Source organism: Bos javanicus, chromosome 2 (genome assembly GCF_032452875.1).
Source record: "Bos javanicus breed banteng chromosome 2, ARS-OSU_banteng_1.0, whole genome shotgun sequence".
NCBI classification, from domain to species: domain Eukaryota; kingdom Metazoa; phylum Chordata; class Mammalia; order Artiodactyla; family Bovidae; genus Bos; species Bos javanicus.
This window is the reverse complement of record NC_083869.1, coordinates 17,930,600-17,956,018: the sequence shown is the minus strand read 5'-3', so window position 1 is coordinate 17,956,018 and position 25,419 is coordinate 17,930,600. Positions and strand designations below refer to the sequence as shown.

At 40.4% G+C, this 25,419-nt stretch overlaps 1 protein-coding gene across 4 annotated transcripts in view; it reads right to left on the bottom strand.

The window, feature by feature from the left end:
• CCDC141 (coiled-coil domain containing 141) overlaps nucleotides 1-25,419 on the bottom strand; it is a 230,738-nt gene that overhangs the window by 148,856 nt on the left and 56,463 nt on the right. For all 4 annotated transcript variants that reach the window (XM_061434124.1, XM_061434130.1, XM_061434139.1 and 1 more), the window contains exons 3-5: nucleotides 25,167-25,358; nucleotides 21,441-21,549; nucleotides 3,484-3,737 (exon numbers count right to left, since the gene is read on the bottom strand). In XM_061434124.1, the coding sequence (XP_061290108.1) occupies nucleotides 3,484-3,737; nucleotides 21,441-21,549; nucleotides 25,167-25,358 (555 nt within the window). The remainder of the gene's footprint in view (nucleotides 1-3,483; nucleotides 3,738-21,440; nucleotides 21,550-25,166; nucleotides 25,359-25,419) is intronic.

The following is a 25,419-nucleotide window of genomic DNA, read 5'->3' as shown; positions in this document are numbered from 1 at the left end:
GGGTACAGCCACTTTGGAAGGCAGTTTGGCCATTTCTTATAAACATACTCTTAGCATATATCATCTAGCAATTGTGTTCCTTGGTATTTACCCAAATGAATTAAAAACTTATGTCCATACAAAAACCTGCACATGGAATACTTATTACAGCTTTATTCATAACGGTCAAAGCTTAGAAGCAACCAAGTTGTCCTTCAGTAGGTGACTGACAATGGTATATTATTCAACGTTAAAAAGAAATGAGTTGTCAAGTCATGAAAAAAATGGATAAATCTTAAATGCATATTAATAAGCAAAAGAAGACAATCTGAAAGGGTTACATATTATACAATTTCAGTAATATGACATTCTGGAAAAGGCAAAACTATGGAGACAGTATAAAGATCAGTTTTTGCCAAGGATTAGGCAGAGTGGAATGAATAGGTGGAGCATAGATATTCTTAGGGCAGCAGAATATTTTGTGTACTAAATGGCTGATATATGTCATTACATATTTTTCCAAACCTATAGAATGTACTGCACCAAGAGTCAACCCTAGTGAAAACTATGGACTTGGAGTGATAATAATGTGTCAGTGTAGGTTCATCAATTACAACAAATATACCACTGTGTTGGGGGATGTTGATAGTGGGAGAGGTTGTGCATGTGTGGGAACAGAGGATATCATGTACTTTCTGTTCAATTTTGCTATGAACCTAAAACTTCTCTAATAAATAAATTCTATCTAAAAAAGCACTCCCTCAAAAAGAACACACACTTTCCCCAAAATATGAAGCAACGTAAGTTAGAGAACAACTCACCAAATCAAAAACCTTCTGTAATCTCTTACTTTAGTTATTATCAAGACATCTTTCTGCTTTCTGGGGTTGGCATGGTATCTAGATTTCCCTTAAGCACATGACTAGATTAGACAGTTCATTTTGAATCTTCATGTGGTTATTTATTTTTTACTGCAGAGGATAAGTGGATGATTATTGTCATAATCTCAAAGCAGAAAGGCAAAATTACTACCTTAAAAATAAATAAAACTTATAGTAGCTGCTTTTTCATTCTTGGGAAACTGTTCTGTGTTTTGAAAGCCTCTTTGCAGATAGAATGTCTCTGGATAAGAGAGGTTGTAGTTTAAAAGGGATAAACTACTCTACATGATAAAGTTAGAGGAGCTTTTAATGTATTCTTGGAAGCACTAGAGGTAAGGGTTAGGCGTTATGAATTCAATAGAAAGAAAATAAGTTTCTTTTTAAGTGAACAGCGTCTCTGGGAACATGGCTTCAGGTCAGGATTAGGGGAGAAAGAGAAGGACAAAGAGAAGGAGAGGGGTAGAGTGTCATGGAATAGGGAGGTCAAGGAACTCTGGAAATGGTTGTCTGATAAACAACTTTATGTTTTTTCTTGTCCTGAGCATTAATTCTCCTTTGCTGTGCCAGAAAGTGAAAGTGAAAGTGTTAGTCGCTGAGTTGTGCTCAACGCTGTGTGACCCCATGGACTGTAGCCCACCAGGCTTCTCCACCCTTGGGATTTTCCAGGCAAGAATATTGGAGTGGGTTACCATTTCCTTCTCCAGGGGATCTTCCTGAACCAGGGATTGTTTCAGGGTCTCCTGCATTGTGGACATTTCTCAGTTAAAGACTACTGCATTAAATAAAAGAATTCTGAGTAATGAGCATGTAAAGGTGTGGTGGGGGAAGAACTAAACTGGGGAAGGGCTGTGGCTTAGCAGGCAAAGCATAGCAGAAGCAGGACAGCAAATGGTAGCCTAGGCAAAAGGGCTGAGGGTAGAGACGGGCTGAGACATATATAGTGACTTAGAGGAGGAGGCGACAAAATGCAAGATGACTATGTGTCTGGAAATGCCTGCATTTGGGTGTCTGTCCTATGATACCTCCGCAGAGAGGCCTTCTATGATTCCTTCTCTGATTAAAAGTAGATCAACAAAAGGCAAAATTCACTGCCCTAGTTAATCTTTATAGCACTTGTCGTTGTTCATTTGTTTATTATTGTACCCCTGGAAGGAGAAATCTCATGGACAGAGGTGCCTGGAGGGCTACAGTCCATGGGCTCACAAAGAGTCAGACGTGACTTTGCAACTGAACAATAGCAACAAAAAGCACGAGAACCATGGTTCTCATCTGGGGGTAATTTTGCCCCCCAGGGGACATTTAGCAATGTCTGGAGACCTTTTTGGTTGTTACAATTAGAGTATATTCTACTGGCATCTGATAGGTAGAATGTTGCTCAACACACTGGAGTGCGCAGGACAGCCTCCCAAAGGAATTACTTAGCAGCAACTGTCAACAGGGCTGAGGTTATTGACAGTTAAGCATTAGAAAATGGATTAGAAGGAAAATTCCTAAGGAAATGCATTGAAGGAAAATTCCTAGAGGAAAAAGACTATCTTGTATGTTGTGTATCCCCAGTACTTATAGTAGGATCTGGTATACGGTAGGTAGGCCTGGCAGACTACAGTCCATGGGGTCTCAAAGAGTCAGACATGACAGAGTGACTAAGCACAGCAGTACAGCAAACAGTGGGTACTCAATAAGTATTACTTGAAAGGTTAATTGTCATTTAAATCCTCATTTTTCCAGCTTTAAAGAAGAACCAGTTCTCCTGGACTCATATTTGTTACCAGCTCTACGTCAATCTCTCCAGTTTAGACCGGAGCAATAATATAAAGTGTATGAAGAGACCCCTCTCTTATGCATCTAGACCAGGATACCTCCTTCCACATCATTTCTCCCTAAAAATTTCTTCCACTTAATCTGTATGGGTTAAAGCATGGGACTGGGCCAGTTCGAAACATAGCATTAAATATCCTACCTATTTGAGCTGGGGTTTTGCAAAGAGTTCTATCCACTCTTACTCTCAAGTGATTGGGACACAAGGAACATACAGCAAGCACAGTGATGAACAACCAGCGCTGGGCCTATAGTCTGGGTAATGAGCTCTAACAAGCCTGCAACTCATCAACCTCCCACCCCGAATCCCTCTAACCACTGAGCATCCAACCATAGGCCAAGGTTATATTTCTTCACTGGTATCAGAATATTCCTCTAAGAACATTATCTCTATTTCAGGCTGATAGACTTTTACTGGCATTAGCAACAGTCTAGTACAATTCAGCACCATCACACATCTCCAACATTCAAGAAAACCACAACGAACATTTCCTAATTTCAAAAAAATGTATCTAAAAGTAGTGACCTGGATGGAAGCAAGAAAGAGACTCCAACAATAGGACCTAGTCACTTTCAAAACTGCTAGTGGATATCTTCCCATTTAAAAAAATGAGGATTATAATGAGAAGAAATATAATCTTTGTTTTTATATTATGTGCTTGGGAAAACAACATGGTACTTTGGATCAAAGACCAGAGGATTTGACCATGACAACTGAAAAACTGTCCCAGGAAACAGATCATCCACATAACAAGCCGATTTCGTTAGCCAAGGTTGGGATAACATCAGTGCCCCTTCGGGTTACCTGACTTTCCTGCTGGTGCCACTGACACATCTGCAGAACCTGACTCAGTTCCTGCTGCTGTTGCTTCAGGTACTTGTCTAGTTGCCGCCTCCTGTCTTGGAGAAGTTCAAGAAGACTGTCGATCTTCAGGCAGCTGTTTTGAGCTCCCTGAATCATCTCAGCACTTACATTAGGTCCATCACTCTTGATTTTTTCTATGAAGTCAGTGAGTTCTTGACTTTTGTTTAAAAGGGCTAGAGATCGTTCTAAGAGTTCTAGAGAGAAAAACAACAACAAAAAACAGTGATATGAGCAAGCTTTTATATAGTAATAGTTGGACTTTGCATATCATTTAAAATATATGTAAACCTCTATTAAAAATAAGGAATTCAAATACGTAAACATAAAACGCCTCTGATTCAGCTGGTCAGATATCTTAGCCTAACAATTGCTATGATGCTAACTGCCAAGTGGTAGGAGGCTGAAGTTTTCAGCATTAGTATAAATCGGTACAGGGAGTGGAAAGACTCTGAGATTTAAGCACTGGTTCAGTTTGTTTTTAGTGGTACGATGCTGGTGAAGGCGCCTACTCTCCTTGGCACACTCTACATCCTGAGGTGATTGGACCAAGTCTGAGGTTTCAAGGCTCAGTGGATGTGCTGGCCAGGTGCCCGGATGCCAGAGACTATGGCAAAGTGGAAAATACATGCTTAGACTCACAGGATCACTGCCACTAGTGCCAGTCAACTGTGGACGTGAGAGAATATGGGTTCAGTGTTGATAGGGTTTCCAAATTTATAGAGTTATAAACATGGATTTTTATGTAAAAGTTTCTGATTTTTAAATGTTTTGTAATTTCTATTTTAAAATTAAAAAGAATATTGAGGAATAAACAAAGCATGGCTCTCTGGCAAATGGGCCACCAACTTGTACTCTCTGGAGTAAATAGCATTTTAGGTTTGGGCAACATCTTGTCGAAATGGGAGCTTAAGCCTGAAAATTAAAGGGCCACCAAGGGAGAGAGTGTAGAAGAGGGAGCTGAGAGTAGCACTGCAAGAGCAGCCTCACTTGGGGATCAACTGGAAGAGCAACTGGGAAACTATCCACTTTCCACAGTCAGAAACCCAGCAGACAATCATGACATATCCCTCACCCTAATTCCATCTCTACTGAGACCTGTCGATTTCACCTTCTATCTCCTGCATCTGTCTGGTTTTCTCTATCCCCAGTACAAAAAGCATCATCTGTTCCCTGAACTTGTGTGTACATGTGCTCAGTAGAGTCCGACTCTCTGTGACCCCATCGACTGTAGCCTGCCAGGCTCCTCTGTCCATGGGATTCTCCAGGCAAGAATACTGGGGTGGGTTGCCATTTTCTCCTCCAGGGGATCTTCCTGACCCAGGGAGGAAGATCCTGTGTCTCCTGCCTTGGCAGGCAGATTCTTTAACACTGTGCCACCTGGGAAGCTCATGTCCACAACAGAAAGTATCATCTGTTCCCTGAATTTGTGTAGTCATCTCTTAATTGCATCTCCCCTCCAATCCAGATATTAGCCAGAAAGACTGCTTCCAAACACAGTCTCTCTCTCTCTCTCTCTTTCTCGCGCACACGTGCACATGCACACACCCTCCCAATTGCTTCCCATTGTCTTTGAATTAAGGACAGACTCCTTAACATATTTCAGTTCTGGCACGGTCTGGTCCCTATCTTCCTTTCAGATGGTCTCAATCTCTTTACCTCCATCCATATCTTCTTTACTCCACACACAGTTAACTCCCTGTTGCCCCAGAAGTTTTCACTACATTCTTGTCCAGGGACACCATTCTCCTCATCCCTTATTTCTCTACGTTTACTCTACGCATACTTCAAGTTTAGTCAATGCTCAATTTCTCAAAGGAGAAATCAGACTGGAACAAATATTCCTATTCAGTGTTCCCAAACACAATGTTCCTCTCATTCACAGCTCTTTTCACAGCTATAGTTCTATATTTACATGTCAGGTTAGTTGACTAATGTCTGTTTATGTCACGAGGCTCCAATGCAATATGAGGACATTGGACAATATCACGACTGTATCCTTAGCACTAGTGTGGTGACTGGCACAGGGAGATATTCAATAATTTTTGTAGAAAGCTTGCCTGAAAGTGAAGTCGCTCAGTTGTGTCTGACTCTTTGCAACCCCATGGACTATAGCCTACCAGGCTCCTCTGTCCATGGGATTTTCCAGGCAAGAGTACAGGAGTGGGTTGCCATTTCCTTCTCCAGGGGATGTTCTAACAAAACCTGGTCCACTGGAGAAGGGAATGGAAAACCACTTCAGTGTTCTTGCCTTGAGAATTCCGTGAACAGTAATGAAGAGGCAAAAAATAGGACACTAAAAGATGAACTCCCCAGGTTGGTAGGTGCCCAATATGCCACTGGAGATCAGAGGAGAAATAACCCCAGAAAGAAGGTAGAGACAGAGTCAAAGCAAAAACAAAACCCAGTTGTGGATAGGACTGGTGATGGAAGTAAAAAGGATGCTATAAAGAGCAATACTGCATAGGAACTTGGAATGTTAGGTCCATGAATCAAGGCAAATCCAATTTGTGGTCAAACAGGAGATGGCAAGAGTGAACACCAACATTTTAGGAAACAGCAAACTAAAATGGACTGGAATGGGTGAATTTAACTCAGATGACCATTGTATCTACTACTGTGGACAAAAATCCCTTAGAAGAAATGGAATAGCTGTCATAGTCAACAAGAGAGTCCAAAATGCAGTACTTGAATGCAATCTAAAAAATGACAGAATGATCTCTGTTCATTTCCAAGGCAAACCATTCAATATCACAGTAATCCAAGTCTGTGCCCTGACCGGTAATGATGAAGAAGCTGAAGTTGAATGGTTCTATGAAGACCTATAAGACCTTCTAGAACTAACACCCAAAAAAAGATGTCCTTTTCATTATAGGGGGCTGGAATGAAAAAGTAGGAAGTCAAGAAACACCTGGAGTAACAGGTAAATTTGGCCTTGGAGTACAGAATGAATTAGGGCAAAGGCTAATAGAGTTTTGCCAAGAGAATACACTGGTCATAGCAAACACCCTCTTCCAACACACAAGAGCAGACTCTACACATGGACATCACCAGATGGCCAACACTGAAATCAGATTGATTATTTTCTTTGCAGCCAAAGATGAAGATGCTCTATACAGTCAGGAAAATAAGACCAGGAACTGACTGTGGCTCAGATCATGAACTCCTTATTGGCAAATTCAGACTTAAATTGAAGAAAGTAGGGAAAACCACTAGACCATTCAGGTATGGTCTACCTGAATGGTCTAATGGTCTAATCAAATCCCTTACAATTATACAGTAAGGGTTAGTCACTCAGTCATGCCCGACTCTTTGCAACCCCATGGACTTCAGCCCTCCAGGCTCCTCTGTCCATGGGATTTTCCAGGCAAGAATGCTGGAGTGGGTTGCCATTTCCTTCTCCAGGGGATCTTCCTAACCCAGGGATCGAACCCAGGTCTCCCACATTGTAGGCAGACGACTTTACCATCTGAGCCACCAGGGAAGTCACTGAAATCAAACGTATTAAAAAGGGGGAAGAATTATGAGAACTAAAGATGCTAGAGATCAGCAGTCCTTCAGAGATATAAAAAAGAAATGTTGGAAGACTTGGGGTTTTGAGATGGGTAAGTAATAGAAACAAAAGCCAAGTTACCGGGTTGAGAAGTGGAAAAGCAATGATGAAGTCAATAAGAAAGGACAATCTGTGAAACATCTGTGGCTAGAAGGAAAATAAGGATAAACCATCAGCAGAGTTGAAGACGTGGCCTTTTATTTTCAGATGGGAGAACTGTGAAGAGTACCCAGAGAGTAAGTATGTAACTCTATCAGAAAGGGACTGTGCATGCAAAGTCATTTCAGTCGTGTCGACTCTGTGCAACCCTATGGACTGTAGGCTGCCAGGCTCCTCTGTCCATGGGATTCTCCAGGCAAGAATACTGGAGTGGGCTGCCATTTCCTACTCCAGGGAATCTTCCTGACCTGGGGATCAAACCTGAGTCTCTTAGTCTGCTGCACTGGCAGGCAAATTGTTTACCCAAGTGTCATTTGGGAAACCCCGAAATGGGCTAGTCAGTGCTAAAAGCCATATTCTCGTCACTAGCTCAGTGTTCTCCTCACTGCACTATGGCTCTCTACTTTAGCATTCTAGCATCTGGCAGTCAACAAAGCAGCAATGACTGTGGTAGTTGGGCCAACTGATTCTTCACTCACACCTTTTTTTGAGAGCTAAAGAGAAACTGACATACTCTGAGATAAAAAGGAAAGGATTTGAAACAGTTTATGCTACATGACCTAGATTTGTCCAATAAAGTATTAGATAACCTTATCTGCTCAGAGCAAGACAGGAGGGGTTAGGTACACTGGGCAATTTGACTGAGAATTAATAATACAAAGTAACAAACACCAAAAACAACCATATCCTTGAAGCAGGACAGGAATAAGATGAATCATGTAGAAGAAGAAAACTCAAGGAGCGGATTAAAATTAAAGTCAATCTCTCACATGGAGAAAGGGAAGCAAACATGAAAAAACGGGAGCAGCAGGGACAGAAAAAAAACAGATCTGTCTAGAAAAAGCTGTTATGCAGAAGGGAAAGGAAGAACTCGAAAACGAGGTGAAAACAGGTTATAGAAGTTCTTGCCTATCAAACTAAGGAGTTTTGACTTGTAGAGTCTTAATGTAATCAATAGTACATCTGATTCTCCATGTATAGGTACACACATTTGCTTTACATTGAACAGCTTGTTATGATACTGAACAGTTACACACATACATACACATATACAAAAAGTATGGGCAGGTGTGGGGTTTTCACATATACCATATGCTTTTCTTCCTTTCATTAGCCAGCTCTTAAACATTAGACTTCTCAGTTAAGAGAAGGAAGCAGAGCTTTCCAGGCTCAGGGTATTGTAGACTGACAATAGGTCAGGCCAACCTGTCCTAATCACCACAGAATACATATAAGTACCCAAAATTTTCATTTGCAATGTTTTTCTGGTTTGCTGTTTCAATTTCTGCCCAAAGAGTATAACCACTACCATGGTCCCAGCAGGCTTGTAGGCTCCTGAGCCAGGTTAACTTGAAAAGGCACCCAGACCGTAGTCAGTCTGTTACCTTCTACCACAGTGGCCCCTGGAGTGGATAAATGGTTCTCTAAGTTTTCTCTGTCAGTTCCTTTGGTTCTTTCTCTGTCAGATTCTTACGTCTTACATTTTTTAAAAGTTTATGTGGAGAGTTATGACAAAATGTGGTCCACTGGAGAAGGCAATGGCAAACCACTTCAGTATTCTTGCCTTGAGAACCCCATGAACAGTATGAAAAGGCAAAAAGGTAGGACACTGAAAGAGGAACTACCCAGGTTGGTAGGTGCCCAATATGCTACTGGAGATCAGTGGAGAAATAACTCCAGAAAGAATGAAGAGACGGAGCCAAAGAAAAAACAACACACAATTGTGGATGTGATTGATGATGGAAGCAAGGTCCGATGCTGTAAAGAGCAATATTGCATAGGAACCTGGAACGTTAAGTACATGAATCAAGGCAAATTGGAAGTGGTCAAACAGGAGATGGTAACAGTGAACGTCACTCTTGGACGTTCAGGAATCAGCAAACTCAAATGGACTGGAATGGGTGAATTTAACTCAGATGACCATTAAATCTACTACTGTGGGCAAGAATCCCTTAGAAGAAATGGAATAGCTATCATAGTCAACAAAACAGCCTGAAATGCAGTTCTTGGATGCAATCTCATAAATGACAGAATGATCTCTGTTCATTTCCAAGGCAAACCATTCAATATCACAGTCATCCAAGTCTGTGCCCTGACCAGTAATGATGAAGAAGCTGAAGTTGAATGGTTCTATGAAGACCTATAAGACCTTCTAGAACTAACACCCAAAAAAGATGTCCTTTTCATTATAGGGGACTGGAATGCAAAAGTAGGAAGTCAAGAAACACCTGGAGTAACAGGCAAATTTGGCCTTGGAGTACAGAATGAAGCAGGGCAAAGGCTAATAGAGTTTTGTCAAGAGAATGCACTGGTCATAGCAAACACCCTCTTCCACCAACACAAGAGCAGACTCTACACATGGACATCATCAGATGGCCAACAATGAAATCAGACTGATTATTTTCTTTGCAGCCAAAGATGGAGACACTCTATTCAGTCAGCAAAATAAGACCAGGATCTGACTGTGGCTCAGATCATGAACTCCTTATTGGCAAATGCAGACTTAAATTGAAGGAAGTAGGGAAAACCACTAGACCATTCAGGTATGACCTAAATCAAATCCCTTATGATTATACAGTGGAAGTGAGAAACAGATTTAAGGGACTAGATCTGATAGACAGAGTACCTAAAAACTATGGATGGAAGTTCGTGACATTGTACAGGAGACAGGGAACAAGACCATCCACAAGAAAAAGAAATGCAAAAAAGCAAAATGGCTGTCTGAGGAGGCCTTACAAATAGCTGTGAATAGAAGAGAAGGGAAAAGCAAAGGAGAAAAGGAAAGATACACCCATTTGAATGCAGAGTTCAAAAGAATAGCAAGGAGAGATAAGAAAGCCTTTCTCAGTGATCAGTGCAAAGAAATAGAGGAAAATAATAGAATGGGAAAGACTAGAGATCGTGTCAAGAAAATTACAGATACCAAGGGAACATTTCATGCAAAGATGGGCTCAATAAAGGACAGAAATGGTTCGGACCTAACAGAAGCAGAAGATATTAAGAAGAGGTGGCAAGAATACACAGAAGATCAAAAAAGATCTTCATGACCCATGTAATCATGATGGTGTGATCACTCACCTAAAGCCAGACATCCTAGAATCTGAAGTCAAGTGGGCCTTAGGAAGCATCACTACAAACAAACCTAACAGAGGTGATGGAATTCCAGGTGAGCTATTTCAAATCCTAAAAGATGATGCTGTGAAAGTGCCACACTCAATATGCCTGCAAATTTGGAAAACTCAGCAGTAGCCACAGGACTGGAAAAGGTCAGTTTTCTTTCCAATCACTAAGAAAGGCAATGCCAAAGAATGCTCAAACTACCGCATAACTGCACTCATCTCACATGCTAGCAAAGTAATGATCACAATTCTCCAAGTCAAGCTTCAACAATATGAGAACCGTGAAATTCCAGATGTTCAAGCTGGTTTTAGAAAAGGCAGAGGAACCAGAGATCAAATTGCCAACATCCACTGGATCACCGAAAAAGCAACAGAGTTCCAGAAAAACATCTATTTATCCTTTATTGACTATGTCAAAGCCTTTGACTGTGTGGATCACAAGAAACTGTGGAAAATTCTGAAAGAGATGGGAATACCAGACCACCTGACCTGCCTCTTGAGAAATCTGTATGCAGGTCAGGAAGCAACAGTTAGAACTGGACATGGAACAACAGACTGGTTCCAAATAGGAAAAGGAGTATGTCAAGGCTATATATTGTCACCCTGCTTATATAACTTATATGCAGAGTACATCATGAGAAACACTGGGCTGGAAAAAGCACAAGCTGGAATCAAGATTGCTGGGAGAAATATCAATAACCTCAGATATGCAGATGACACTACCCTTATGGCAGAAAGTGAAGAAGAACTAAAGAGGCTTTTGATGAAAGTGAAAAAGGAGAGTGAAAAAGTTGGCTTAAAGCTCAACATTCAGAAAACGAAGATCATGACATCTGGTCCTATCACTTCATGGCAAATAGATAGGGAAACAGTGGAAACTTGGCTGACTTTATTTTTCTGGGCTCCAAAATCACTGCAGATGGTGACTGCAGCCAAGAAATTAAAAGACACTTGCTCCTTGGAAGGAAAGTTATGACCAACCTAAACAGCATATTAAAAAACAGCCATTACTTTGCCAACAAAGGTCCATCTAGTCAAGGCTATGGTTTTTCCAGTAGTTGTATATGGATGTGAGTGTTGGACTATAAAGAAAGCTGAGTGTCAAAGAATTGATGCTTTTGAACTGTGTTGTTGGAGAAGACTTGAGAGTTCCTTGGACTGCAAGGAGATCCAATCAGTCCATCCTAACGGAGATCAGTCCTTGGTGTTCATTGGAAGGACTGATGTTGAAGCTGAAACTCCAATATTTGGCCATCTGATGCTAAGTGCTGACTTATTGAAAAGACTCTGATGCTGGGAAAGATTGAGGGCAGGAGGAGAAGGGGACGACAGAGGATGAGATGGTGGATGGCATCACTCACTCAATGGACATGAGTTTGAGTGAACTCCAGGAGTTGGTGATGGACAAGGAGGCCTGGTGTGCTGCAGCCCATGGGGTCGCAAAGAGTCGGATACGACTGAGCGACTAAACTGAACTGAACTATGTTTTCCAGCTGTTTATTCTAACATTTGATCACACAAAGTGAAGTATTTTTCAAGGGTAAACTGTCTAGATATATCATGACCTTCAAAAAATAAAATCTCTATAGTGCACTTAAAGATTGTATTTTTCTGCATATACAAACCCTACTTACAACACAATACCCTGTGATATGAGCCTTCTAGATATTGAATAAATTTTTATTTGTATTGATTGTCACTATATCTAAAAAAGTAATATTAAAGTATCAGATCAGATCAGATCAGATCAGTCGCTCAGTCGTGTCCGACTCTTTGCAACCCCATGAATCGCAGCATGCCAGGCCTCCCTGTCCCTCACCAACTTCTGGAGTTCACTGAGACTCATGTCCATCGAGTCAGTGATGCCATCCAGCCATCTCATCCTCTGTTGTCCCCTTCTCCTCCTGCCCCCAATCCCTCCCAGCATCAGAGTCTTTTCCAATGAGTCAACTCTTCGCATGTGGTGGCCAAAGTGCTGGAGTTTCAGCTTTAGCATCATTCCTTCTAAAGAAATATATATTATACTAATAATACGTCATTATGAAGTATAAATAACAAAGTCAAGATGGATCAGTGAGGGGTGTACACCGGTTAAAGTGAATTTATAACTTGTTAAAATTCAAACGAGCATTTTTTTTATCAAGCATCAAGGGTGGATGCCTTGACATTTTGACATTGAGAACTTGGGTGATATTTCTTTCAAATGTATTTTTAAATATTCAGTGTTACTCAATGAGATAGTGTTTCTTAAACTTACATTGAGAACATGGGTGGTATTTCCTTCAAATGTATTTTTAAATATTCAGTGTTACTCAGTGAGATAGTGTTTCTTAAACTTATTCAATGAGTATTTTTAAATTATACAAATGTAGAGAAAATACTGAATAGTATAGTAGACCACAATGTACCTATATCTCAGCTACATTTAAAATATATGTATAAATTTAAGATAAAGGAAGTCATACTACGATTGTTCCTGTAAGGAGGCTTTTTAGGCATTATGCCCATTATACAAAGGCCATTGGAAAATTGGAGGGTGCAATTGTGATTCTTCAGAGCTTAGAAACAATTTTCTCCTCTTTAATGTCCCTGTAGTACTTTATTGCTCATTTTTTTAAAGTTGTTTTCTTACTGGAGGATAATTGCTTTACAATATTGTGGTTTCTGTTGTACACTAACATGAATCAGCCACAGGTATACATATGTCCCCTCCCGCCTGAACCCCTCTTTCACTCCTACCCCAACCCACCCGTCTAGATTGTTCCAGAACATGGGCTAAGTTTCCTGTGTCACATAGCAAACTCCCACTTGCTATGTGTAATTACTTTATGGTAATGCATGTTTCCATGTTACTCTCTCATTTCACCCCCCCCTTCTTCCCCCACTGTGTCCACAAGTCTGTTACCTGTGTCTGTATCCCCATTGCTGCCCTGAAAATGGGTTCATAAGTACCATCTTTCTAGACTCCATACATATGCATTGATATTTGTCTTTCTCCTTTTTAAAAAGCATCATTTTGACATTTTGTGTCTAAGAACTGGTTAATGAAAGGAGGAAAAGCATAAGGAATATGTGGAAACCCTGCCACCTGCCCATACTTCCTGTGTATACGTGTGTGTGTGTGTGTAACTGTTTACAGTATCATAGTAAGCTCTTCAATGTAAAGACAATATTTGTCTTTCTCTTTCTGACTTATTTCACTCTGTATAATAGGCTCTGCTGCTGCTGCTGCTGCGTCGCTTCAGTCGTGTCCGACTCTGTGCGACCCCAGAGACGGCAGCCCACCCGTCCCTGGGGTTCTCAAAGCAAGAACACTGGAGCAGGTTGCCATTTCCTTCTCCAATGCATGAAAGTGAAAAGTGAAAGTGAAGTCGCTCAGTCGTGTCCGACTCTTAGCGACCCCATGGACTGCAGCCTACCAGGCTCCTCCGTCCATGTGATTTTCCAGGCAGGAGTACTGGAGTGGGGTGCCATTTCATCCAATTCATTAGGACTGACTCAAATGTGTTCTTTTTTTATAGCTGGGTAATATTTCATTGTATATGTGTACCATAATTTCTTTACCATTCATCTGTCAATGGACATTTAGGTTGTTTCCATGTCCTGCTGCTGCTGCTGCTGCTAAGTCACTTCAGTCGTGTCCGACTCTGTGTGACCCCATAGACGGCAGCCACCAGGCTCCCCCATCCTGGGATTCTCCAGGCAGGAACACTGGAGTGGGTTGCCATTTCCTTCTCCAATGCATGAAAGTGAAAAGTGAAAGTGAAGTCGCTCAGTCATGTCCGACTGTTAGTGACCCCATGGACTGCAGCCTACCAGGCTCCTCCATCCATGGGATTTTCCAAGCAAGAGTACTGGAGTGGGGTGCCAGTACTAGCTATTGTAAAAAGTGCTGCCATGAACACGGGTCCATGCATCTCTTTCAATTATGTTTTTTTCAGGGTATACACCCAATAGTGGGATTGTTGGGCCATATGGTAGTTCTATTCCTGGTGTTTTAAGGAATTTCCATACTGTTCTTCATAGTGGCTGTATCAATTTACATTCTTACCAACAGTTATTGCTCACTTTTACATCATGGTGCTGAGTCTTAAATTGGGATTATATACAAATAACACTCAATAAACATTTGAGTTGGATCTTATTCTAAACCCTGGACATTCTGAGATGTACTAATTCCACTCCTCCAGAATCATATAATCTGGTAACGTAGACAAATAGGGAAATAAATTATTATACACAATATGCTGGGTGGTAAATCAGAAGAACTCATAGAAAACAAAATTCACCAATAAATGTATGCATCCCCCATTAATCTGTAGGCTCCCTGATGACAAAGGCCAGGTACTCTTCAATTCACATGCCTCTGGGTTTCTCACTTGGCATGGGTTCAGAAAATATTGGCTTAATTATGTGTTGTTGAATTGAGAGCAATCAGGCTGGTAAAGAGTCTGGAAATTATTTGTTGAAAGACTTTAACTTTAACTAGGCATGCTTTGCCCAAATGAAAGAAGATTATATAGGACATTTAGTCTTCAACTATTTCCAAGACTGTCACATAGTGGAGGGAATGAACTTATTCTGTAACTTGCCAGAGGAAAGTCTTCCATGCATTCATCCTGGTTCTAATGTCTGAAATGCTACGAAATAAGTCTCCAACATGCAACACAACCTTAGCATTGCTGAAGAAGAAAAAAGTATAGGTTTTGAAGTAAATTTAAATACAGTGAATATTAGAGATAGGTTTAATTGTAGTTTTTCCAGTCATATTATTAACTACTGTCATCCTAACATTCACATTTTGTGCTACTCATTAATCAACATCTCAGAACCTTATGATAATTCCTAACTATAATTATGTTCTTATTTGGTTGCAAGTCGTGTCTGACTCTTTTGCCACCCCTTGGACTGTAGCCCGTCAGGCTCCTCTGCCCATGGGACTACCCAGGCAAGAATACTAGAGTGGGTTGCCATTTCCTTCTCCAGGGGATCTTCCCAATCCAGGGATAGACTTGTACCTCCTGCATTTTCAAGTGGATTCCTTACCACTGAGCTACCAGGGAAGTCCTGTTATAATTTATTATTTATTTATTATATTATAATATTATAATTTATTATAAATTACAGTCTAGCTGTAATTTATTTCTCTAAATTTAAAGATAATAGATATTGATGTGATCTGAATGTGTGTCCTTCCTAAAATTCATATATTGAAATCCTAATGCTCAGTGTGATGATATTAGGAAATGGGACTTTTGGGAGGGGAATAGGTCCTGAGGATGAAGTTCTCATGAATGGGATTAGTGTCCTTATAAAAGAGATCTCATGGAGCTCCCCAACCCCTTCCACCATATAAGGACACAATGAGGAGTCTGTAACCCAGAAGAGGGCCCTTACTCAACCATACCGTCACCCTGACCTCAGACATCCAGCCTCCAGAACTGTGAGGAATAAAATTCTGCTGTTGATAAGCTGCCTAATCCATGGTATTTTATTACTGCATCCTAAATAATCTAAGAAGATACAACGTCCTTAACTGAAAATGAGAGTTTTGCCCTTGAATATGCATTTCTAATCAACTAATCTTAATTATATCCCGCTGAATTAGTTGATTAATAAACTTCACCAACTCCCATTTTATGAAAACAAAGTCTTTGAAGCTACCTTGGGGATATGAAGTGGGAGCCAGATATCCTGACAAGAGCCTCCTGCAACTTTGGTGCTTAAAGTGTTACACAGAGGAACACAAAAATGTCATGATAAACTTGCCCCCAGAATGGAAGAATATTTTGTCCTCACAAAAGTAAACTATGATTCTTATCTTTGCCTAGCACTGTTACCCATTTTTCTAGATGTCTGGTGGACTCCCTTGGAAGGCAGGGCATCCATCCCACCATCAGCTGGATGCCAGGGCCTTGCAGCCTAAGCCCCCAAACACAGCAGCTTGTGCCCCGTGACAAATGGCTCACTGAGCCACAGATCCTAGTAACTGAAGGAGCCAACACTAACAATGGCATTAGGGCACTCCCTCTTCTGGTTTCTTCCCACATGTTTATGGAAAAGTCCCTTACTTCCATCACAACCCCTCCCCTTCCAGTCCCTCTGGAAAATGCTGTCACATGATGGCCTTAGTACCAAAGCACTTCACCAAAAGCATCCATCAGTGTCAGGTTTCCAGAGGTACAATTGCTGCATTATGATCATGTTCGTAGGATAAAGATTGAATTGAGGCCACAGAACCCATCTCAGTGGCCAATATTCGATTCACTTTCCAGCCTAAGAGTAATTTTGGGTGACCCTGTTTACCCAATGTAGGCTCAGCTAGACTGCTGCTGCTGTATAAAAATGGGCATGCCACTGTCTAACACTGATACTTTTGATGCTATTTATAACCCCTGTTAGTGACAGGTCCTATAGAACAATAACCTGTTACAAGTATATACATATGTGTGGTTGGATCTCAAAACATTTACACAGGAAAGACTGAGTCTTTTAATCTTTGAGTTTTAGAAAAATAATGATCCATCATCTAGGCTCCTTTGGAGCGTGTTAAAAATACAAAATTTGTTTGTGGTTTTAAAAACACCTTCTGTCACTATCCAGCATGATCAGGTTTATGAAGCTAAAAGGGGAGTTGTTGTTGCTGTTTAGTTGCTAAGTTGTGTCCGAATCTTTTGCAGCCCCATGGACTGCAGCCTGCCACCTCTATCCATGGGGTTCAGTTCACTTCAGTTGCTCAGTTGTGTCCGATTCTTTGCAACCCCATGAATTGTAGCACGCCAGGCCTCCCTGTCCATCACCAACACCCAGAGTTCACTCAAACTCAGCTCCATTGAGTCGGTGATGCCATCCAACCATCTCATCCTGTGTCATCCCCTTCTCCTGCCCCCAATCCCTCCCAGCATCAGAGTCTAAAGTACTGGAGTTTCAGCTTTAGCATCATTCCTTCCAAAGAACACACAGGACTGATCTCCTTCAGAATGGACTGGTTGGATCTCCTTGCAGTCCAAGGGACTCTCAAGAGTCTTCTCCAACAACACAGCTCAAAAGCATCAATTCTTCAGTGCTCAGCTTTCTTCACAGTCCAACTCTCACATCCATACATGACCACTGGAAAAACCATAGCCTTGACTAGACGGACCTTTGTTGGCAAAGTAATGTCTCTGCTTTTGAATATGCTATCTAGGTTGGTCATAACTTTCCTTCCAAGGAGTAAGCGTCTTTTAATTTCATGGCTGCAATCACCATCTGCAGTGATTTTGGAGCCCCCCAAAATAAAGTCTGATACTGTTTCCACTGTTTCCTCATCTATTTCACATGAAGTGATGGGACTGGATGCCATGATCTTCATTTTCTGAATGTTGAGCTTTAAGCCAACTTTTTCACTCTCCACTTTCAATTTCATCAAGAGGCTTTTTCGTTCCTCTTCACTTTCTGCCATAAGGGTAGTGTCATCTGCATATCTGAGGTTATTGATATTTCTCCCAGCAATATTGATTCCAGCTTGTGCTTCTTCCAGTCCAGCATTTCTCATGATGTACTTTGCATATAAGTTAAATAAGCAGGGTGACAATATACAGCCTTGACGTACTCCTTTTCCTATTTGGAACCAGTCTGTTGTTCCATGTCCAGTTCTAACTGTTGCTTCCTGACCTGCATACAGATTTCTCAAGAGGCAGGTCAGGTGGTCTGGTATTCCCATCTCTTTCAGAATTTTCCACAGTTTCTTGTGATCCACACAGTCAAAGGCTTTGACATAGTCAATAAAGCAGAAATAGATGTTTTTCTGGAACTCTCTTGCTTTTTCGATGATCCAGCAGATGTTGGCAATTGATCCCTGGTTCCTCTGCCTTTTCTAAAACCAGCTTGAACATCTGGAAGTTCACAGTTCACGTATTGCTGAAGCCTGGCTTGGAGAATTTTGAGCATTACTTTACTAGCCTGTGAGATGAGTGCAATTCTGCAGTAGTCTGAGCATTCTTTGGCATTGCCTTTCTTTGGGATTGGAATGAAAACTGACCTTTTCCAGTCCTGTGGCCACTGCTGAGTTTTCCACATTTGCTGGCATATTGAGTGTAGCACTTTCACAGCATCATCTTTCAGGATTTGAAATACCTCAACTGGAATTCCATTACCTCCACTAGCTTTGTTCATAGTGATGCTTTCTAAGGCTCACTTGACTTCACATTCCAAGATGTCTGGCTCTAGGTGAGTGATCACACCATTGTGATTATCTTGGTCATGACGATCTTTTTTGTACAGTTCTTCTGTGTATTCTTGCCACCTTTTCTTAATATCTTCTGCTTCTGTTAGGTCCATACCACTTCTGTTCTTTATCGAGACCATCTTTGCATGAAATGTTCCCTTGGTATCTCTAATTTTCTTGAAAAGATCTCTAGTCTTTCATATTCTGTTGTTTTCCTCTATTTCTTTGCATTGATTGCTGAGGAAGGCTTTCTTATCTCTTCTTGCTATTCTTTGGAACCCCACGTCCAAGGAGCGGTGGCTGTGTGGGGGCAGGAGGACCGAGAGAAGCTACTCCATGTTCAAGGTCAGGAGGGGCAGTGGTGAGGAGATACCCCTTGTCCAAGGTAAGGAGTAGCAGCTGCGCTTTGCTGGAGCAGCTGTGAAGAGATACCCCATGTTCAAGGTAAGAGAAACCCAAGTAAGACGGTAGGTGTTGTGAGAGGGCATCAGAGGGAAGACACACTGAAACCATAATCACAGAAAACTAGTCAACTAATCACACGGACCACAGCCTTGTCTAACTCAGTGAAACTAAGCCATGCTGTGTGGGGCCACCCAAGACAGGCAGGTCATGGTGGAGAGGTCTAACAGAATGTGGTCCACTGGAGAAGAGAATGGCAAACCACTTCAGTATTCTTGCCTTGAGAACCCCATGAACAGTATGAAAAGGCAAAATGAGAGGATACTGAAAGAGGAACTCCAGGTCGGTAGGTGCCCAATATGCTACTGGAGATCAGTGGAGAAATAACTCCAGAAAGAATGAAGGGATGGAGCCAAAGCAAAAACAATATCCAGCTGTGGATGTGACTGGTGATAGAAGCAAGGTCCGATGCTGTAAAGAGCAATATTGCATAGGAACCTGGAATGTCAGGTCCATGAATCAAGGCAAATTGGAAGTGGTCAAACAGGAGATGACAAGAGTGAACGTCGACATTCTAGGAATCAGCGAACTCAAATGGACTGGAATGGGTGAATTTAACTCAGATGACCATTATATCTACTACTGTGGGCAGGAATCCCTTAGAAGAAATGGAGTAGCCATCATGGTCAACAAAAGAGTCTGAAATGCAGTACTTGGATGCAATCTCAAAAATGACAGAATGATATCTGTTCGTTTCCAAGGCAAACCATTCAATATCACAGTAATCCAAGTCTATGCCCCGACCAGTAATGATGAAGAAGCTGAAGTTGAACGGTTCTATGAAGACCTACAAGACCTTTTAGAACTAACACCCAAAAAAGATGTCCTTTTCTTTATAGGGGACTGGAATGCAAAAGTAGGAAGTCAAGAAACACCTGGGGTAACAGGCAAATTTGGCCTTGGAATACGGAATGAAGCAGGGCAAAGGCTAATAGAGTTTTGCCAAGAGAACACACTGGTCATAGCAAACACCCTCTTCCAACAACACAAGAGAAGACTCTACACATGGACATCACCAGATGGTCAACATCGAAATCAGATTGATTATATTATTTGCAACCCAAGATGGAGACGCTCTATACAGCCCGCAAAAACAAGACCAGGAGCTGACTGTGGCTCAGATCATGAACTCCTTATTGCCAAATGCAGACTTAAACTGAAGAAAGTAGGGAAAACCACTAGACCATTCAGGTATGACCTAAATAAAATCCCTTATGATTATACAGTAGAAGTGAGAAATAGTTTTAAGGGACTAGATCTGATAGATAGAATGCCTGATGAACTATGCACAGAGATTCATGACATTGTACAGGAGACAGGGATCAAGACCATCCCTATGGAAAAGAAATGCAAAAAAGCAAAATGGCTGTCTGGGGAGGCCTTCCATGGGGTTAGAATGAGACAAATGAGTTCAGGAAGCCATCTACTTGTACTCAGATCTATTTGGCAGTAATAATGAGAAGAATCCATTAGGAAGAAAAGTGATTGTTCTTACCTGCTATCTAATCTGCTTTCACATAAAAAGATTACTGTAAACAGCTTGTCTTCCACAAATTCCTTCCTTACTTCAGTACTGGCCCAGCCCAAATTCTGGTTGAAAAGGTCTAATACATAAACTGTTGGTAACAACTAGGCTGTTTTTATAGTTGTTTCAGGGGGAGTTGAAAATAATTTTATATACTGTTTTATTAGACTTTCATCTGAAAAACATTCACTATTTCTTTTAACCGCAATAGTGAAAGAAATTTTCCTTATAAAGAGCTGTTATTAAGGTGATCTTCATTTACTGACCCTTAGAAGGAACAGTCACTGAATTCAACCATTTATTTAACCAGGAAATATTTCATGATGATCCACCAGGGCCGGCACCTCACTAGATGCTGAGGATACAAAGATGAGCAGGGTGGCATTGGCTCCTCCTCAGGAACTAAGACCCAGCAGACTGAATAACTGAACTTCCCAGAGGCTCATCTTCTACCGTCCCTTAGCATCATTTACAACCAGTTCTTTCTTGTAGAAGATGACCAAAAATAAAGCTTTATACCCTTGCTTGGAACAAGTTGAGGTATTCATAAGCAGATAAATTTAAAATATGCTCTCATGCATGAGCATTCTCACATTCACATCTTGAGAACTTTGAAAAGCTTATGTGAGAGGACCTCCCTGGTGGTCCAGTGGTCAAGACTCAGGGCTCCCAACGCGGGGGCCCGGGTTCCATTCCTGGCAAGGGAACTCTACCCCACACGTCACAGCTGAGTTCACATGCCACAAGTAAAGATCCTGCATGCTGCAACAAAGATCAAAGATCCCGCAGGCCGCAATTCAGACTCGGCGCACCCAAAATAAATAAGTAAATATTAAGGGAAAAAAAGCATATGTGAAGAAGACAGGTAGTTCTTGCCTTTGGTATGAAGTTCATGAAGTTGAAGGAGTGATTTCAAGGACTCGGCACTCTCAAACTCCTGAGTGTTCTGGAGGAAATCTTCTGCTTGGTCTATTTTAATGGCAAACTACAACAGAAATACAAGGGAAACACATTTGAAAAGATAAAAACTGAAGTGCCACATTTAGTTATGTGTAAATGTTTTCCATGAATTATTGACCTAGCCGATTGTGTATGTGTTGCTGGGATGATGTGTGTGTGTGTGTGAGCGCATGCTGGCTCCCATGTTTGTATGACGTCTGTGTGCCCATGTAGTCAATTTGCAAAGTGCCGAGATAAGAACTTTCCTCTGTCTGAACTGCATTTCTTTCATACCTGGAAATACTAATATATGCTAAAATAAACCCATTTGGTTACTGTTCTAATGTCTATTGAAATTTTCAAGTAAAATTATTGTGTCCCATGTAACAAATACAGCTGCTGTCAACATTCTAAAGCAGTTTCTCAAAGAACAACTAGAATGTTTGTTAACAGAAACCTACAAAAGTTTGTGTAGCCAGTAACCTACATAGTTATTAGTAAATTTAACTTAAAAATCCACTTAAAGAGGTTGAAATACATAGCTGATTTTTTCCTCGATAATTAGATGTAGAATTAAAAAATGTAAGTCTCAGAACATAGTCTAATCCCATCTCTACACTTGATTTTAGGGCTGAGAAGTAACATCTAATCCCATTTCTTATACAAAGAAAGATACATATATTTGTATTAAAATATATGTGGTCCAAGTAGATACATACCAAAGGGTTATATTTATGAGAAGGAATAGGATTAGAGACAGATGAGGAATGGTAAGCTTTTAGCTTTTAAATCTATAATTTGTGATTTTGTTTGCATTTTTATCAATAATTTTATGTACCTTTATACAAATAAAAATGAAATTAGATGCAGTGAAAAAGAAAAATGGAAAATGTCTCCTCTACTTCAAGAAAAAAAAGAAACGGCTATTTGACACCCTAAATGGTAAGGAACATGACCAGCCTCTTTTTGTATTTCTCCACAGAGGAAGTATGAAAGGGAGATGCTCAAAGTGATGTCAAGATTCTCAGGGGAGTAATCTTAGAAGCAAATTTTAGAAAAGAGCAAAACATACTCAGTAATACTAGTACAGTGTATGTGTGTATGTGTATTTGTGTGTGCGTTCACGCTCAGTAGCTCTGTTGTGTCTGACTCTTTGGGACCCCATGGACTATAGCCCATGAGGCTCCTCTGTCCATGGGATTTTCCAGGCAAGAATACTGGAGTGGATTGTCATTTCCTCCTCCAGGGGATCTTCCTGACCCAGGAATGGAACCCATGTCTCTTATGTCTCCTGCATTGGCAGGTGGATTCTTGTACCACTGCATCGCCTGGGAAGCCCACAGTATATCCACAGAGTAGACAAATAACTCTTTCATCTCAGCATGAAAGTTCAAAGGAAACTATTACCATTTAGGAGAGCATTCAAATCAACACATTCGCCTTTGCATGATGTATAGAATAAACTCATAAAAGAGAAGTATCAGTGAGAAAGACACAAAAGCCTGTCACAGTGCCTGTCATCTTTTTCGTTTTATCCAAACTCTCGTCTTTGGATTTAGTGATATCTAATATTTTTATGTGACAATTTAAGGATCTACCATGTTTGATTATTACAGCAATATAAAATCCAGTTATAAATGGCATGGAAAGATGAGAGAGCAATTGCTGAGCACACCCCCTTCTGAAATACAGAGAAGGCTTCCACCATCCTGTTAGAACCAGCAGATAGACAACAGCCAGTGTCAACTGGGGACAGTGCTCCTAAACTGAAGAACAGTGTTTCAGGAGAGAATAACCTACATGATGGTTAAGCTTGTGAGCCTGAAGTCATCTTGTACTAACCATCAGCCATGCAATAACAGGTCATTTTGTATTTCTAAAGAAATTCTGCATGCACATAGTTCACTAAGGGGATCCTATCTATACATCATTTACATCTCTAAATCATTCTAACAGTTGACTATAAGGATATTCTTTGAAGAGAAATTTCAAAGGAAAAACAAAACCCTGGGAGGTGATTTGGTTTTCCCTGTAGATCATTACAAGAAATTTTGGAGTCACTGTGTAACTTATATCTATATTTCAACTTTTTGTTTGGCATCTTTTTTAAAAAGACAACCCAATAAACAAATAATGCCTTACTCAGAAAAAGCTTCCCCAAAGTTCTAATATTAACCTTTGTCTCAGGGATATTTTCTTTTCCCTACTTTTCTTCTTTTTACAGTCAGTATAGGATGGAAGTGGCAACAGGGGGACACTTTTACACTTTTCAAAGACCCTATTCTTAGTTTTGCTTACACAAGGGGCAGGGAAAATCATGTAGGAGTTTTCCATCAGCTAGGTATGAAGTGGTTCACAAAATTGGAAGGAGGGTAATATAAGAAACTTCATCTTTTCACTAGGAATCAGAGTACTGGGCTGAATCATGGGTTGACTTAGGAAGTATAATTCCTTTTATCTCATGTAATATCTGGAAGTCATTTCTCATCATATAGAAAATCAGCTAGTATTAATGCGCCTACACAGTGAGAAACAAATATTGGACTTCATGTTTGAAAAAAGATAACTTTCTATGCTCAGGCAACCTGAATTTCAAGGGCACTTAATACTTATACCTCACCTACTAAGACAAAATGAATCAGATGTATCTATAATTTGACCCTTGTAGGTGTATTTCACCTGGTTTATTTCTTTTCAGGAAAGAAAATTATCTGTGGGACTTTTCCCCAAAATAATCTGTGAGTTGGACTTCATTGTTCAAACTGTGAAAAACAAACCTTGAAAGTTACAGTGAGGTTTCTGCTCCTCCTTTTAACTTTTAAACGAGTTCATGATACATGAGACTGTCTACCTCAATTTTAATGTTCTAATACTAATCTTCTTTCTTTCATTATTTTGGATTTAAGTCCTGAATTTTCAGTTTGGAAATATCATATTTTTCAAAGCTAGTGCTTTATCATAATGAAGCAGTGCTCTCACATCAAAATGAATGTCCTGCCACTTGACAGAGAAGTTAAAGTGACATTTCCAATAACTACCTTACACTAAATATTACACCTGCTTTGAAACTGTTCTTTGAGTCTCACATTTTGAAATTGGGTTCTTCAAAAAAAACTCCAGAATTCAAGAAAAATCATGACCTTCTTAGGTCCAGGACTTTTTCCTTCCATATAGTTTAACGAGCTCAAACTACGGAAATTCAACTACATGCCTTAGAAAGTACTCTATCATATGCTATGCTGACAAGTCAAACATTCTATGGACTATTCTGCAGTTGCCTTATCATAAGAAGCAGAAGAAACTGAGTCCTCCAACTGTTAGTTAACAAGAACATGTTAGACCAGCATTCCTAGTAATCCTGTAATCAGAGGTAATTGTTTGATTTAGTAATTGTATTATTATTATCTAAAGAGAGAAATATATCAAAATGGCTTATGGGTAAAAATTCCCATTTTTACTTAATATTTCCCAATTTAATTAATTGCACTTTTCTTTTGTTTGAAGGTATACATTCAAAGTATTAAAATTTTTATTTTGACAATCAAAATTTAAATGTATATAACTTGGTTATTCTGCTGTTTTAAAAAAAAATCTGATCGCAATGTCTATTCAGAAAGAAAGGATTACTCTGAAGTGGAGAAGGGAAACTTTTTTTTAACAAACCTCCAAGGCATTTTCAAAAAATTCAGAGGTCAGTCTGAGAAGTTCCCTCCTTCTCTCAAGCATGGAGACCAGGGATGCCCATGCTTCGCCCAGCGTTTTGGCCATGGCATCATAGACCTGACTCTGATCCTTGTTCTCTTCAGCAGTCTTGTCTGCTTCTTGCAGGAGTTCCCATACTCGATCTTCCAAAGCCTAAGTCCAGGGAAAAAAAAGGGCAGAGTGTCACTCCCTGTAAGAATTTGGGATCATATTT